Source organism: Podarcis liolepis (genome assembly GCF_965112155.1).
Source record: "Podarcis liolepis genome assembly, chromosome: Z".
NCBI classification, from domain to species: Eukaryota; Metazoa; Chordata; class Lepidosauria; order Squamata; family Lacertidae; genus Podarcis; species Podarcis liolepis.
The window spans coordinates 26,639,977-26,658,247 of NC_139570.1; the positions used below are offsets into that span (position 1 = coordinate 26,639,977).

At 45.8% G+C, this 18,271-nt stretch overlaps 1 protein-coding gene across 7 annotated transcripts in view; it reads right to left on the reverse strand.

Annotated features, from left to right (window-relative positions):
- Positions 1–18,271, reverse strand: part of TRPC5 (transient receptor potential cation channel subfamily C member 5) — a 174,930-nt gene that overhangs the window by 31,272 nt on the left and 125,387 nt on the right. For all 7 annotated transcript variants that reach the window (XM_083485028.1, XM_083485023.1, XM_083485026.1 and 4 more), the window contains one exon: positions 10,536–10,858. In XM_083485028.1, coding sequence (XP_083341154.1) covers positions 10,536–10,858 — 323 coding nt within the window. The remainder of the gene's footprint in view (positions 1–10,535; positions 10,859–18,271) is intronic.

Here is an 18,271-nt window from a genome sequence, read left to right on the forward strand (position 1 = left end):
ATATCTCAGCTCCCTTGTGCCCTTGGCAAGGAGATGTACTGGTCCCCCCACCCGAACAGTGGAGGAGTGACCAGGGCAGGATTCTGGCCACTCTGTGCCAGAGTAGAGAGGCATGGTTTTTGCACCCCCCTGGTTTTGCACCCTTGGCAGGAGCTAACCTCACCAACCCCTAAGTATACCCAATGCATGCAAAGTTCAAGGAGACTGGAGCCACCAGATTCTATGTATAGGTAAAGGTAAAGGGACCCCTGACCATTAGGTGCTCATCTCACTTTATTGGCCGAGGGATCCAGTGTTTGTCTGTAGACAGCTTCCGGGTCATGTGGCCAGCATGACTAAGCTGCTTCTGGCAAACCAGAGCAGTGCACAGAAACACTGTTTACCTTCCCGACGGAGCGGTACCTATTTATCTACTTGCACTTTGTGCTTTCAAACTGCTAGGTTGGCAGGAGCATGGACCGAGCAACGGGAGCTCACCCCGTCGCTGGGATTCGAACCACCAACCTTCTGATCAGCAAGCCCTAGGTTTTGTGGTTTAACCCACAGTGCCACCTGCGTCCCTTATATATATCCATGTATAAATTCTTATACAACCTTATATAAAGGGTAAAGGGGACCCCTGACCATTAGGTCCAGTCGTGGCTGACTCTGGGGTTGCAGCGCTCATCTCGCTTTATTGGCCGAGGGAGCTGGCGTACAGCTTCCGGGTCATGTGGCCAGCATGACTAAGCCGCTTCTGGCGAACCAGAGCAGCGCACGGAAACACCGTTTACGTTCCCGCCGGAGCGGTACCTATTTATCTACTTGCACTTTGATGTGCTTTTGAACTGCTAGGTGGGCAGGAGCAGGGACCGAGCAACAGGAGTTCACCCCGTCGCTGGGATTCGAACCACCAACCTTCTGATCAGCAAGCCCTAGGTTTTGTGGTTTAACCCACAGTGCCACCTGCGTCCCTTATATATATCCATGTATAAATTCTTATACAACCTTATATAAAGGGTAAAGGGGACCCCTGACCATTAGGTCCAGTCGTGGCTGACTCTGGGGTTGCAGCGCTCATCTCGCTTTATTGGCCGAGGGAGCTGGCGTACAGCTTCCGGGTCATGTGGCCAGCATGACTAAGCCGCTTCTGGCGAACTAGAGCAGCGCACGGAAACACCGTTTACGTTCCCGCCGGAGCGGTACCTATTTATCTACTTGCACTTTGATGTGCTTTCGAACTGCTAGGTGGGCAGGAGCAGGGACCGAGCAACAGGAGTTCACCCCGTCGCGGGGATTCGAACCGCCGACCTTCCGATCGGCAAGTCCTAGGCTCTGTGGTTTAAGCCACAGCGCCACCCGCGTCCTTTATATCCTTATATATCCATGTATAAATTCATTTAAAACAAAATTCTCCTCCATCCTTGCCCTTATGTGATAACCAGATATTTTACCTTCTTTTCCTAAAGACCCATGGAAGAATATGAAAATTGCCAGCCTGTCCCTTCTCTACTTCTTCCTTTGTCCATTATTCAGAAGAGCTCCCAGTGTTTTTATTTAAAAGCAGCTGCAGAATAGGGGTTCCAAAGTCTATAAGAGAAGTGGTGCTGGGGTGGGGAAGTTAGCCCTTTCCCATGCGTTGTTTCCCAACTGATACTTTATTATTATTATTATTATTACTTGTTACATTTGCATACCACCCTATGCCCATAGATCACAACGTAAAATTACAATATAAAAACACATAATACATAATAAAAATATAAACAGATACAACCCAATAATCCCCTCTTCCACAACACATTTTGAAAGAGCATTGGATCATGTCAATCAGCCAAAGGCCTGGTTAAAGAGGAATGTTCTTGCCTGGTGCCCAAAGGTGTATAATGAAGGCACCATCCGAATCTCCCTGGGAAAGCATGTTACAAATCAGGAGGTACTGCAGAAAAGGCCTGTTCTCTTGTTGCCATCCTTTGGACCTCTTGTGGAGAAGACACACAAAGAATATATTCCCCTATTCTCCTTCTTAATGCTGAAATATTCCCCTGTAGCTTCACAGAGAGAGCTGTTTTTGATCAAGAAAAGGATTTGTGGGCTGGGGGAGAGTTACATGCTCCTCCCCCAGTGCCACTGCTATAAACATATTCAGAGTTTTCCCTCACCTCTGCTTTAAAGGGGGGGGGGGGAGATTCTATCTCTGTGCTGCACTATGAACTTGGCAGAAGGTATTTTTTCTCCACTACCTACTGGCCTGTGATTTGAAATCAGTAGGGAGGCACTATTTGTGGTTCCATCACCTTCTATGGCTTGTGAAGACAGGGCCTTCTCAAGTGGTGGAACCCCAATTGTGATAATCCTCACCATCATGTTGTTATTTATCAGATTTGTATAAAACTGTATACCCATGGATCTCAAGGCAGTTCACAACATAAAACCACAAAATAAAACCACAAAATACATAATAAAAATAAGAACAAAATAACCCAATAACTCCCCCTTCCACAATACATTTGAAAGGGCATTGGATGTCAATCAGCCAAAAGCCTGGTTGAAAAGGAACATTTTTGCTTGGCGCCTAAAGGTGTGTTTATAACAAAGGCATCAGCCAAACCTCCCTGGGGAGAGTGTTCCACGAACGGGGAGCCGTTGCAGAAAAGACCTGTTCTCATGCTGCCACCCTATGGACCTTTCATGGGGGAGGCACATGAAGAAGGGCCTCAGGTGGTTATCGCAGGGCCCAGGTAGGTTCATATGGAGAGGTCCTTGAGATGTTGCGGTCCTGAGTGGTTCATCTGAGGCCCTTCATCACATGCCTCCTCCCAAGAAAGATCTGCAGCGTGGCAACACAAGAATTGGCCTTTTCTGCAGTTGCTCCCTATCTGTGGAATGCTCTCCCCAGGGAGGATCACCTGGCACCTTCAGTACATATCTTAAGGTGTCAAATGAAAATGTTTCTCTTTAACCAGACCTTTGGCTGATTAACATTCTATATCCTTTTAAATATGGGGGGGGGGCGTTGTTTTCTTTTCATTATGTAATTTTTGTTCTCATTTTGTATTTTTATGTTGTGAACTGCCCTGTGATCTTTGGATGAAGGGCGGGTTACAAATTTAATAAAGTAAATAAAATTGTGGAATTCCCTCCTAGGGAACTGTAATTGTCCACCACACTGATAAACTTCAGACATCAATTAAGCACATGCCTATTTGTCCAGACTTCTTGTATGTAAGTATCTCGTAGGATCCAGCAGATGGTATAGTGGATTTCTATGCTAATTTGGGTTTATTGCTTTTGATAGGCAGTTTTTAGACATTTTGAGCTGTTGATTGGTGATCTTTTCATTTTAGCATTGGTGTGCACTAAACTGCCCTGTAGGGCACAAATACAAACAATAATAGCAATAATCTGTTTTGATCTGTATTTTGGAATTATTGTTTTAAAAGGGAAGTTTTTCATTGTTTCCATTGATGTTTTTTGATGTTTTATTATAGTGTTGCTGTGCACTGCACCACCCTGGGCTGCTATGGGAGGAAGGGGAGTAAAGAAATGACAACAGCAACAATAATAATGTGCCATTTGGCCCTTAACTTAACACTTGGAAAATGGAGACACAATGAAATGGGAGAATTTGGCCAAAATTTGACCAAACGCAAGTACCTTTTGAGGAGTTCACAGCAGATCTATTTAGCTAGCACAGGAACTATAGACTAAACTTCCAGTAGGGAAAAAAAATCAAACTGCAGCTGCCTTCTAAAGATACCCAGAGCAAAGTGACTGTCAGATCTCATTTCAATAGCACAGTTAGCTTCTACTTTTTACTGGCTTTGGAACAAAACCCATTCCAGTTATCCGTCACACTTCACACACAAAAATGGTGTGAAGGGAAAGGCAGGCCCTTCCTATTTCCAGGGATGGCACTACCAAAAAAGGGAAGGTGGAGAAAAAGAAGAGAGAGGTTAAAGTAGGTTTGAAGGAGGACACCCTGCTGTGCATAGGAAAACTATGATGGAAATAATGTTCTGGAAAAGGAAGAGTATTTTTTTTCCAGAGGGGATGTTTGCCCATTCTTTCCTGCTACTGCCACCAACCTATGACAGCAATCAATGACTGGAAGTACATCAGCAAGGACACATTTTAATCCTACCATATCTTTACCCTTGTCCCTGTGTTGTCGGAATGAGCAGCTCCTCACTCTCTAGCTGCCAATGGATGCAGAGATGATGCACAGCACTCAAATGGGTTAAGTGCTGTCCTTTGCGTTGATGATGGCCACAGGGTAATCAGAAGGTAGTTTCCAGCCAATGGAAGCAGGAAGACACACAGCACTTCAGTGAGTTAAGAGCTGTTCGTTAAGTTGCGAGTTTTTTCTTTTCTTTTCTTTTCCTTACTTTCTTGTTTTGTTTCTGCTTTTTATTGTATGTTGAAAAGTATTAATTAAACTATAAATGAATGAATGAATGAATGAATAAATAAATAAATAAATAAATAAATAATTGGAGGGCATCAGGTTGGCAAAAACTGGCTTAAGCATTGTGGATGGCCAAGGGAAGATTAGATGTGACATTATAGCTTTCTGACGTCCCTGTGTGTTTAATGTTCTGACCCATAGCTCTGTTGCAAATATATTTTGCAGATGGGCTATCAAAGCAAGGGAGAATTTGCCAAGAACAGGAAAGCCAGACCATAAAGCTAGATTTATTAATGGTTTGACCTCCTGCTTGTCACGACAGAATATTACTGTTCCAGGAGGTGGATCTCTCCAGAAAAAAAAGGGAAAGAAAAAAATGATTAAGACTATCCTTCGGGAAGCAATAACAAAGAGTATGACGGTGTCCTATTTTAAACAAGTTGTGCAAACAGGAACAAGAGCCCTTGCCTGGGTCTCTTATAGAACTGGAGCTTATTAGCTGCTACTCTTCAGATCCAAGAGGAGTCAACGGAAGCTGCTCAGCTGCATTCGTCCATTAAGGGTGACTTAAATGTAGCAAACTCAAAGTGGCATTGGGGGCCGATTGCAAACCCATTGCAACGCCGCTCCTTCACACCGGCCCACAGATATAATTTCTTATTTCGCAGGCTGCCCGTTCTTAGCAAGTTATTCACGCTGAGCATCTGTTCGAAGAGCCAAATGTCACTTGGCACCAGGGGTGTTAATAATGACTGTTTCAGCTTTTAAGACAAGGTAGAGTGAGCTTCTGAAGCGAGGCTCCAACAAAAATGCAATTGCCACACGCTCTCCTCGCCTGTAAAGAGACTGCCACTCTAATGGTCTCCCCCTGCTGCTTCTTTGTTTCCTACAAATCTCCCCCCTCCCCAGTCTGAGCCCCCTCACATTGCCTTATGCGGCAGTTTTCCTGTGTTTGCGAAGTTGGCTTGTGAGTGTTCAAAGGCTGTCGTCAAGTCATTGAGTGTTGTTGCTGTCAAGTGGTTCACCGTACATTTTCTTAAGCTCTTTATTGTGTGTTGACGCCCTTCTTGGAGATACGAAAATGGCTTTTTATAGTTATAATGAAATGTCAGGATTCAAGCCGTGTGGCTCTATGGCAGCACAGTACAAGAGTTCATGGTACATGTAAGAGCTTGCATCTTCTCCAGAAACATAGGTCTCCAGGAAGATTGCTGGAGTACAGAAAACTCAAATGCCAATGGACTGCCTTCAGCACAACAAGACCAATATAGGCTTTTGAGACAGAGATACTGTAATCCATCAACTGAATGCATAAACTCTAAGCTGCATATCCCTGGTTAAAATCTGTGCTCAGCCATTGACTCAATGGGCGGCTTTAAGCAAGCCACTGTCTATCCTGCTGCCCCCAGCTCCTGTCTGTAATGTGAAGATAATGCTTCTAGTCTGGTGTTATAAGGTTGGCTGTCTTGATTAGCCTGAATGGGCCTGTTGCCATTTTGCCTGACAAACATGATGGGTGACAAGGGACTTATCAAGAGAGATGGATGTTCCCTGATGGCTCTAGCCTTTGGAAGATGATGCTGTCTGTAAGGAGGGACAGAGAGCAACCAAGGGGGAAGATTGCTTGAATTTATGCAGAGAAAGAAGGCTGAGAGTTTTCAGCTGGTGTTGGCTAAAACTGAACCCAGTTTTGCTCGGCTGCAGCTCTTTGGGAATCTGATGTTGGATTGGTGGTTGTGTTGCTTGTTTTGGGGAGCCCACTTGCTTCCAACGGGTTCTGCTTTTATGTTTGCAAATAAGTAGAGATTATGAAGGCAACTCTCATTCAAAGGAAACAAAACTCTGAAGCTCTACCTCTGAATTTTTAACTTGAACATGGAAGTGTGGAGTGCATAACACTACCGTAAAGGTAAAGGGTCCCCTGACCATAAGGTCCAGTCGTGGCCAACTCTGGGGTTGTGGCGCTCATCTCGCTTTATTGGCCGAAGGAGCCGGCGTACAGCTTCCGGGTCATGTGGCCAGCATGACTAAGCCACTCCTGGCAAACCAGAGCAGCACACGGAAATGGCATTTACCTTCCCGCTGGAGCGGTACCTATTTATCCACTTGCACTTTGACATGCTTTCGAACTGCTAGGTTGGCAGGAGCTGGGACCAAGCAACAGGAGCTCACCCCATCGTGGGGATTCAAACCGCCAACCTTCTGATTGGCAAGTCCTAGGCTATGTGGTTTAACCCACAGCGCCACCCGCGTCCCAACACTACCATACTGTGTTGTTATCAGGATAACCCAAAATGCATGTAAAGCACTTAGGAGGACAAGAACTAGACGAATGCTGCTGTGAGCGATGGTGATTAAGATAATGATGATGCATCTGTGTGGTTCTAAAATTTCAGAGCTAGGTAATCCGCTTATGGCATGACAATGATATATAAATGGCTCTACAGGGAGGAAAGTGGGGATGAGTATCCCTGTGAATATGACCACTTGCCACCTTTTGCCTTCCTGGCTGGTAGCGCTGATGTGTGGTCACTACTGCAGGTGCAACTACTGATTGATGGAGCAAGATTTCTGAAATTTACCTTTAAAGTTTGCACAGATGAAGCTCTTACAGCAAGCTCTGCTTAGGACAGAGATTGGTTGCATTATGGAGTTCCCAACTGGAAACTCTGTACTGCAGCCAATCCCAACATAGCTTGCTGTCAGCATCTTACATGCCAAAGAACACACTTTAAAGATCCCAACTGTTCCTTTTCAGTCATGTCTGTACAGATAAGATGTTGGCAGTGGGGCAAGTGCCACTGTTTAGAGGAAATAACCCTTGTTGATCCCAATTTGACCCACTGAACAGAGGTTCCCCACCACTTTTTAAAAGGAAGGAACAGGGAGATAAAAGAAGGTAAAGCTTGGATAAGTAATGTGAATGGGACAATTAGAAAATACAGATGGCATGCTTGGAATTTTGTGTGTGTACAAATGGCAGCAGAAGCCATTGCACAGTGAAACTTACTAAATGATTTTTTATTAACAAGTTTCACAAGCATTGTGGCCTTTTCCCAGTTCTTCAGCCTTTGACGCCTTCTACAAAATATTTCTGAAGAACATTATGCTCTGGAATTGATCTATGGTTCTGAAACGTATATGGCTACATTCCCTGACCATTCCTTGGGTCCCAGTACTCCATATAAATCTAGTATAATATAATATAATCATACTCCAGAACTCAAAAGTTGGCAATCCTATTGAGGGTTGTGAGATGGTGAAAATATTAAAATATCAGATTTGGGGTTTCATAGCTTTTACTTTGGGGGATCAAGCAGCCCGATCAAGAAAGGGTTATTTAATGAACAGAAACAGCAATAATAAATCACACATTTTTGGATTTTCAAGTGTGGGGCCTCATGGACAGGGGACAGGGAACGGAGAAATGCTTCTACAGGTCATGAGATGCAAGGCCTGTGCTCTTTAACTCTGGCTTTACTCTCTGCCACCACCTGGAAAACTCTTGGGAAGTAGATGCTTCCAGTAGGGCTGTACAACAGATTAGGATGAGGTCCTAGCCACATTGGGCTAATTTGGAGGGATCCAGGCACCAATTGAGTTGAGTTGAGACAGTCCTATACCACTACAGGCTGTGTTGGGTGGGCCAGAGAGATCTGGGGTTTTCAGGGAGGCCAGGGTTTTAGGCAGAGATGGGAAGGAGAAACCATAAAATGGAAGGGCCTACCAAGTTAGGTTAAGACAGGGGTGGGGGCAACCCAACCTTCCCTTTCTGTCAGTCCCCTCCTTCTTCCTGCCCCCTGAAGCAGCACAACACAAGACTGAATCCTCACATTTCAATTTGTGCAGTGCCCGTTGCTGTTCCTTCACAAATGCCTTCCCTGCATGCAGTGAATCTGCTCATGAAGAAGCAGCATCCTGCAGGATAGACTCTTCCTGCTTATCACCTGGTCATTGGGAAGATTCAATCCTGAGTGTTGCTGGTTGCTTCATCCTTACGAGTGGCTTCCCCACATGCGGAGAAGCCACTCGTTAAGGAGCAGCACCCCACAGAACCCACACAGCCAGGGGAATAAGGTGACACAGTGTCTCCTCCTTTACCCACCTCCTCCCAACCATATGGGGTTTAGAAAGACTTTAGTAAGCTCCTTGACCTTAATTGCTTTGGGGGTAGAATGGGTGGCCTGATTGGGGGCCCTCAGATCAGAGCTGTGGGGAAGATCTGAGGGGCTGTGCAAAGCTCTAGCTTCCAACCTTATCCTTGCTGCTGTACTACAACCCTGTCTTCTCAGTCATACAGGTGGCCTGGGCAGCCCTCTATAACTACTACTGTTCCATGCTTGGTTCCCCACTTGGAGAAACTGGTCTCTGAGGAAAGGAATCCTCTTTGGGATCAGACTACTATCCTCTATTAAGACACCATCAACTGCATTTGGACTTTGGCTCTTTTTCTACCTGCACTGATCTCCTGAGGCTGCATGCCTCTGACTGCACCAGGTCATGATAGGGTTAGAAAAGCAGGAAAGGGGAAATGGGCTCCTGGACCAAGAGCAAAGAGCCCTCAATGTGATATGCCATTGTCCCCGGAGCCTGTTTACTCATCTGCTCCTGCATACCTGAGTTGACCCAAAAGAGTGTGGCCCAGGCTGATGCAAATACTGATCAACCCAGGAAGAGCTTTTGCCACAGCAGTGGCAAAGAACATCCCGGGAGAACAAAGCTGCAGGTACTCAGGGCTAAACAGGAAATGCATATAGTGCACGAACTTGGGGCCACCCCATGAAGCTGAATGTGGGAAGAATCAGCATAGGTGCAGAGAAAGTCCTTCCCTGCACACTGCATAAACTATGGAATTGACTACTGCAGGATATAGTGATGGCCAACCACTTGGATGGTTTTAAAAGAGGATTAAATACAAAGAGCATCAATGGATGATATCAATGAGGGTGATTTGTTCTATCTTCACTGTCAGAGGCAGTATGCATCTGAATTCCAGTTGCTGGGCAGGGCAGGTAGGGAGAGTGTGCCCTCAGTGGGAAAAGTCTGCTGGATTCAATGGGCTCCCTTCGGCCTGATCCAGCAATGAGGTTCTCCTGATGTTCAATGGCAGAGCACCTGCTTTGTATGTAGAAAGTCCCAGGTTCAATATCTGGCATCACTAGGTGGGGCTGGGAACTCAGGATAGCCACTGCTAGTCAGTCTTAAGCTAGATGGTGGCAGCCAGGTTCGGTCTTGTGTTTTTAGTGTTGTATTTGTGTTTTTACTATTTTTTGTTGGGAGCCGCCCAGAGTGACTCGGGCAACCCAGTCATGTGGGTAACATGTAAATAAATTATTATTATTATTATTATTAGTACTAGTATTACTGTTATTGTTATTATGCTATTCTCATATAAATTGGGGGCAAGTGCTGTCTGATTTTTACATGAACGGATGTGAATGCTTCCTCCCCCCTTTCCACTTCGGGTTTCGTTGGTCAGGGGAAGTGTGCTAGTTTAGCTGGATCCTGCAGGGTTCAGGTTCTTATGTTCTTATCAGAACATTACAAAATACAGCTTTTAAGAAAGGAACAGCACACCAGGATCCCTTGTAAGAAAACAGCTTATAATGTCAAACACAGTGACTCTGATTTTTAAAGGGCAACTTCCTTTGAGCAATTTTGTATTCTTTGCATGACTCAGTAACAGGAATGTTATGGTGATTTAACTGACAATGGATATACCATTTTAAGGATTTAGTCCTGATGAAGAGCAGCGCTGGAAACACTTAGGACAGCATTTACTCCCTGAATAAGCCCTTGGAGAGTCCCTGCAGCTTTGTTCTTTTGTGATATGCAAATACTAACAACGGGAATTATAGCGCCAGGTGTAAAGTCCTGTCACCCTGACGGCTGCCTTGCCAAGTCCCTTGCAAAGCTCAAGTTCAGCTTTGTCCTTCTGCAGACTGTCTGTCTGAGATAACTCAGGCCAGGCTTACATAACCCCTGAGAAATGGACTGACACTCATCTATGAATAGATAAAGGAATTTTTGCAACACCAGCAGGAGCAGTGGCCAGCATGCCAAGGCCACCGCAGGGAGAAACAGCAGCATTCAGGGAGCAGAAAGAAGAAGGAAAACAAACCAACAGAAGAGAGGCAAGGAGTCTTACGTGGAGAAGGCATTGTTCTGCTTCTCGCATCGGATCCCCTTGCAATTGTTGGGTTCTTCCGAGGCACTGGTCTCGTAATAGAAATAAAGCTGGTTCAGTCCATTGGCGAAAGCCAGCAGCACCAGGCAGTAAATAAATAGGAACTTGAGAATATCTAGCAGCATACGTCCCAGAGAGATCTGCAGGGGTCCCAGGTGAGAGTTTGCTGTAAACAGGGAGATGAGACGCAAGGAGCTTAAAATGTTTGATATTGCAAAGAGGGCTTCTGCAATGAGGGTGGGGTGCCACATTTCCCACTCCTGCCTTGGACGGGAACCATTGTACTGCAAGAAATAATAGGGAAGGGGGGGGAAAGGAATACAGGTGAATTGTTGCAGTCAACACTTCAAATGACATCATTTCACTTTTCAGAACATTATCCACACACGTACACATGCATGCTAAATTTCACTGTGTAGAAGGTGCTACTCTTGCAGGGGAGCACTGATACCTGATGCCCTTTGGGACTTGTCCGGTGAAAGGCAGAGAGGTCAACAACAATAGGTGGATCCAGAGCCAAAGACAGCCAGAAGAAATTAATTCTAGTTTTGTCCCCATCCTGCTCCTCTCTGTTGAGTTCCACAAAGGATAGCATTGAGACTATGGAGGAAGAGAAAGCTGACAGCCAGTGCCACCCTCTGGATCTGTTGCAAGGAGGAAGCTGGGCAGCTGGGGTTTGGCTGAGGGTAGACCGAGCTTGGTAAGGCAGTGCCCAATTTTCCTAACAACCAGCCTTCACTGCAGGAGAGTCTACCTCCCCCCCCCCATTTCATTAGGAAGAATTAGGCAAGGGATTGAAAATAAAACTGCCAGTATCATAATGTTATTGTACAAATCTACAGTGAGGCCACACTTCGAACAATAAAGGTTCCCCCCATACTTCCTTTTGTGCCTAGAAAGCGTGGGGCAAAAGCTAAGTGTGGATGAGCCCTATATCTACAGTTCTGAAGTAGAGAAAGTGGGGGGAGAGAAAAAATTCTCCTCTCATAATATGAACCTGGGGACATCCAATGAAACTGATGTTGGGAGAGTCAGGATGGACAAAAGTAAGCACTCCATCCCATAGTTCAGTTATTCAGTTGTTGGGTGGCTTTGAAATTGTATTAGACAAATCTGTGGAGGAGAAGGCTCTTGGGACTCTCTCAAACCATGCTCCTCCCTTAGCCAAACTCTTTCACCTTCCTTGAGTGCTTTTGCCAGGCTTTGTCTTTGAACTATGATGCCTTTTGCTTGCATGGATGGAGGAGGCGCATGCATGTAGAATTCTCTTGTTTTTTGTGTTGCTGGAATGTACAAAAGGTAATGATCTCATCTACTGCTTTGCCCACTGTTTGCCTCTCCCTCTGCCTACTACTAGAATGCAGCCCCCCCCAAAAAAAGGTTGGGGCAGAATGTGGCCCTAGAAGATAGAATTTATTCCAGGAAAAATACAAAGTAGCATACTTTCCAGTTGGATGTACTGATCTGTTTACAGTAGCCCCACATGACTCCCATCAGCTATATGCATGGGCAAAGGCTATGGGGTGTGAAGCACAAGGTGCATCAGAGGAGCCCCTGCAGTTTCACAAAAGATTATGGGGAACCAATAGCATACAGCCAAAGAGTTCTGGCTGAGCATGTTCTATAGCAGCAAAAGGACAGCTCTCAGGTGATGCAGCCTTCTTGGCCTCACCTCTATGGATTCATCCTAGGCAGAAGATACTGTTAAGGGTTTGTGGGTGCCTGGATTTAGCAAGTGCTAGAATTTAATCTTTGACCAAACTGTGGGAGGCAGTGGAAGACAGGAGTGCCTGGTGTGCTCTGGTCCATGGGGTCACGAAGAGTCGGACATGACTAAACAACAACAAGAATTTAATCACTGCTTGGAGAGTTGAACTGGAAATCAGACCCTTAATAGCTGGAGGCTCAGCTGCCTGTGTCCAGGCCAGCCTGATAATGTCTAAGTCCTTAAGCAGAAAAAAGGGCAGAGAGATGGGCAATTAGCAAAGCAGAGATCCTGTGGCAGCTGGAAAATGGTTGAAGCCCCTCCCTGAGCTAGGAGTTGAGTAGAACTCCCTGAGTAGAAGAAAAAGGCTAGGAGGAGAGTTTCAGAATTGTAGTTTGCCCTGCTGTGCTCTACAGGAAAAGATTTTCAGTTGGTAAAAGTGCAGAAGCAATCTAGGTAGCTGCCTAGTGCACAGTTAGGAGTTATGTGAGTAGGAAAGCCAGGGCAGCAGGCAGGATGTCTGATGTCTGCTTGAACTCAGGACGACACCTATGGGAGAAGCTGAAAGCTTCCAATTCATTGTAGACCCAGGCTTATATATATGTAAATAAATGTCCTTGGGGAGCCTTCATTCTTCAATTCTGTGGACATGACCAAGCCAGAATAGATGTTGCTGAGACAGGAATACGAACATTCTGGGAATGTGGGCTTGGGAGAGCACATCTTTGTTTGAGACTCTGTGTTGCCATGTGATGCCCAAAATGTTCCTGATGCAGAACATGTGGAAAGTAATGAGGTGTTCCTGGCAGGTGTAAGTCCCACATCTCACTACCATAAAGGCCTGTGAGCAAGGTGCACCTGAAGCCAAAATGGGGGGAGAAGCAGCAACAGTCCTGGAAGAAATAAAGCTGATGATAGAACAGCAGAGCTGGCAGCTTGAGCAAATGATCCAGTGGCAAGGGCAGGTGTCCGACAAAATGGAGCAGAACCAGCAGTTTGATAGTACAGACAAGCTGCTGGCAAAGTTGTGGAAAAGCCTCCATGGCTAAGAAAGTGTGACTCCATGTGAGGTGAGAGCCTTGTCTGGGGAGATGCAGTCAGTAGGTGAAGGGGGAAAGATGATGCCTTGGGGACGAGGAAGTGCTGCTAATTTTCCATGGGAAAAGGGGGTGCAGGAGGAAAGTGTTGCAGAGAAGAGCTGTCTGGCTGGAAATCAAGAGCTGCTTCTGATTGATTTCTCTGCTCCCTGGGAGCCTGTTGTGGAAGAAGATGAATTGGATGTGCATGTAGATACCTAAAAAGTCCAGCTGGTGCCTGAGGAGGTGCCAGAACAAGAGGTGCTGCAGGGGTAGTTGTGCCTGATGAAATGGCTGTGTTTCCTTCAGTGGAGAACACCAAGGAGCAGCTAGAGGGTGGTATGCATGCACCACCAGTGGTAGGTAGCTCCTGCTGATTTGGCTTCTGCTGAATTTTTGAGATAAAATCCCCCAATGATTTTGCCCATTGGGTGACACACCACTGGGTGTGTCAAGATGGTCTTGTGGGTTAGGGACCTGTCCCTGTACTGGCTACAGCAGCCAAGGTCACCCTGGATCCCATGATTTTGAGGGTTAATAGCAGCCAAGAGGGCTACTTGTCCTTGTTTGTCCCCAGAAAGTGCTCCAGAAAAGCTGGGAGTAAACAGAGAGTGGAATTTTGGCCATCAACTTGGGGGGGGGGGGGGCTGGGCCAATGGGTTCTTGAGAAGGTTCCCTTAGACAATGACTTGGAGCAGGACTTTGATCTGCAGGTTGGGGTGGGGCGGGGTGAAGTAGACTGGGCCAAAGGGGATGGGGAGGAGGATGAAGCTGGATTCCCAGTGACTACAATTCCCATAAGCCCCAGCCAAAATGGCTGTGCTGGCTAAGGCAAATGGGAATTCAAAGCATCTAGAGGGCACCAAATTAGCAAAATGTGCTCTATAATGTAAGACATATCCCTTGCCTAGTGATTGGGCTATGCCCAAGCCTCAGACCAAGAGGCTGAGTTGAGTCCCAGAGCATTTGGGAAAAGCCACTAGTGGTATCTAAGCAGGGCTTTGTGGTCGAATACTTTGAGCCTGGTGGCAGGACCGAGGAAAGAGGTGCTCAGTGAGTTTTGATGAGTCTGGGTCTAAAGCCTACTAGATAGCATCATCAGAACTGTACAGAGTGAGGGGAAGTGAGGAATATCTTTGCCCCTTGCTTTTTATGGCAACTGGCCTGAAGCCAAGCAAGTAAACCAACAAAACAAAAAACAAATTAGCCAAGCAAAATGTCAAACCAAACCAATGGTGTTTGCTTTATGTGGTGTGGCAAACATGGAACCCCATGGCACACTCTGCCTCATGTTCTAGCCAATATGTCTCTATAGTATCCTCCAGGTCTTGTGCACTACAACTCCCATCAGCCCCAGCCATGTCAGGATGATAGGAGATGTAGCCCAACAGCACCTGGAGGGCAGCATGTTTGGTCTGCCCCTGCTGTATGACACCCAAGTGATTTTGAAATTGCAGGTCTTTTTCATCACTGTGTCATTTTGTGAAACAGCTTCAGGTTGAACCTAGTGGTAATGGTGCATGCAAGAAGAAAATAATGTGGCTTGCTTGCTGGTGTTCCACTGAGGACTTATTTTGCTGCATGGCTCCATGCAATAAAAGCCAACAGTAAATACTTGTTGCTTGCCTCTTAAATTGGAGTTGTGTCTGTACGTTTGCAGGCTACATAAATAGAATTTTCATGCTTTTGGGGAAAATGCCATAAATTAAACTGGTTTATAGAAACCAAGGATTGTGTAAAGCTTTATTTTCTTTTTTTTAAAAAGGATAATTTTTCCCGAAGTGCAGAGGTACTGAAGTCCTGCACAAATGCCTTTCTGCATGGCTTCTGATTGCTTCTGACATTTCAAACTGTTCTAGACATCCACGAGCGTCACGGAGAGACTCAGTCAACTTGATTTGTGGAAAGCCCTTACAATGCTCATGTTTAACTCTTCACTAGACCTTTAACTGGAAGCTATGAGTGTAGAGTTTGCCTGGAAAACAGCTGCCCAAGGGAAGCAGTGGGTGCCAGATATGGCTTAGCTTCTTTGACAAACTCCCACAAAGTATGAGGCTCTTAGCCAACATTTGTGCTGAAGCCCCTGAGAAGAATAACTTGACAAAGTAATTTAATTGGCCAGATCTATATCATTCAGCGTCTTCAAGGGCAAATTCTAACTGGGTCATTTAAAAAAATCAAAAATCAATGATGCATCCTTCTCTTGTCCTGTATAGCAATTCTGGCCATCTTGTGCCAAATCATTAAAGGCAGCTTTCCAAATACTAGTGAATGTCAAAGTGGCTTGCACACGGTGTGCTCTCAACTGGAAGCCCTTCCTGCTAGGCTGCCCATCTCTGCCACATGAGGTACTGGTTGTGCTTGCTCATAGAGGCATATTTAAGGGAGCATGCCTGGTTTGGCCACACTGGGCATGGAGCCTTGGGGTAGCTGCAAGGAGTGGCACAACTATGAGGTAGAATTGAAGGCAAAATGTAGGGGGCTCCAAGTTTTGGCGTTGCAGAAGGTGCCGCTGAAATTTGAGACCGTAAGGTCCACCACTGTTGCTCACTGTTGAAACGGTGATATTTTGTATGTGTCCAGTGATGCAACATGCCTCATGAGAAAGTGGTTTGATGACCTTTAGGTATTGTTGAACTCTAACTCCAATTAGCCCCAGCCAGCATGGTGAATGGCTAGGGATGTTGAGTGTCCTTAATTGCAAGGAGTCCTCTATTTTGGGACACGATGGCTGTAGTTTACCTCCAGGTACTGTGCTTCTGAAGAGCTCATTTGTTCTCCAAGAATTCTCAAAGATTACAGACAAAGGCTGTAAGATTACATTCACAGGCTCCTTTAGTACCCTTGGGTGCAGCTCACAAGGCCTTGTAGATTTGAAGTAGCTAGGTGTTCCCTTACCACCTCTTTTCCTATCTAGGGCTGCAGCTCCCTCCTTGCATCGTTTATTCTGTTATCACTGGGTTGGGCACTGCTTTCCTTTGGTGAAGAAAGAGGCAAAGCAGGTGTTGAGCAGTTCACTCTTCTCTCTGTCACCCAATCACATTTTCCCATCTTCTTCACACATTTATTTACTTATTTACTTAGGACACCAGTGAAGGAGTCCCCAGAGAGGTTTTGAAGACTCGGCAAAAGAAAGGAACAGGCCAAAATTAAGCAAGCCAATAGAAAACCCTGACATATTTCAAGCTTTGTTCTCTTCCTCAGAGGACACATCTTTATCTGGATGCTGCAAGTTTTGTACTGTCTGAAAACCCTGAAGCAAGGATTGATGTGTGAAGAGCAGAGCTCTGGTACCTAAGAGCTTGGCTCTGCTGTCACCAGGGCCGGCCCACCCATGAGGCAAGGTGAGGAAACTGCCTCAGTTGGCAGGAACCACCAGGGCAGCAGATCTAAATGTAGATCTTTCTCTCCTGCCCTTTGTTTCTGATGTAGATCTTCCCTTACCCCTTCTTCCCTGGCGGGGAGGGGGGAAATGCCATTTTGAGGTCTGCTTCAGGTTCCAAAATGTCTTGGGCCATCCCTGGCTGTCACTCTGCATATGCACTTGAAGTATATGATTCCTTTGACTTTGCTCAGCAGGAAACTGTGCAGCAAGTGCATCCTCACTGCAAGTACATGGTGGAAGGAAAACTTGGCATTGGAAAGAGATTTCTTGTTATGGATGCGATCAAGAGGTGTGAGAACACTGAGACTATTCTAATGCCTAATCATGCAATGATTCTTTGCCAACTGCCAATTCAAGCATGAGCTACAATTTGGTCTTCATCAGCCATGGCAAGAACATAAGCCTTCTTCTGAGTAGCACGGGCCTGCTGGAATTTCCTTTGGTGAAGCACTTTTACATCCGCTTCCCATGCAGGACAGATCTGTCACTAAGGTCCAAATATGGCACGGACTTGAGACAATTTGGCCTCTATTGGCTCTTGCCACTCACATTCACACACACACCCAGGACTGCCCAATCAATCTGCAGTGAGAAACATGCATTGTCACACCAGCCATGACTCAGCAAATGCAACTACTGTTTTACAGCATCCCTTCTGTCCAGGCTTGTCCATAATCAAATCAGGAAGCTGCTTTATACTGAGTCAGACCAATGGCCTATCTAGCTCAGTATTGCCTACAATGACTGGCAGAGGATCTCCAGGATTTTAGGCAGCCCTACCTGGAGATGCCAGGAATTGAATGTGAGATCTTCTTGAGTGCAAAGCAGATGCTCTACCACTGAGCTACAGCCCTTCAACAAACAATGAGGCTGCTTTATACTGAGCCAGGTCATTGGTCCATCTAGCTCAGTTTTGTCTACTGACTGGCAGTAGCTCTCCAGATTTTGGGGGAATGGAACATTGGGGAATGGAGATCTGGGACCTTTTGCATTTAAGGCAAATGTTCTGTGACTGAGCCATGGTCTTTCCATCCTCCGGCCCTCACACAATCCAAACGCAGGTCATTTGCATTCAAGTGTACATGCACCCCTCCATCCCCGCCCTGCCCCATTTGATCTCAGCATTTTAGTCTCCTGTCTTGGAGCATTTGGCGCTCCAAGTCAAAAAACCAGTTTAGATGCTGACTGCCATTTTCATCCTGCAAATAAACCAATCTTTTCCTATGTTTAGGTCCAAAATTAGGATGTGGTGATTTTTGGACAACACCTCATAAATAATTAAAGCAAATAATGGCACAGTGCAATTGGCCCCCATGTCTTAGAATAATAGAACTGTAGAACTGGAAAATGGGTCATCTTGCCCAACGCCCTGCAAAGCAACAGGTTCCACATAAAAGATGCCAAATGTCACACCTTCAGGGTAGCACATGTAACTCATGAATTCAAGTAACCCGTGAGCACGGACATGTACAGTAGCAGTCAGTATGGAAGAGTGGCTGTGCTTACTTGATTCCCATCACTGGTGTCACTA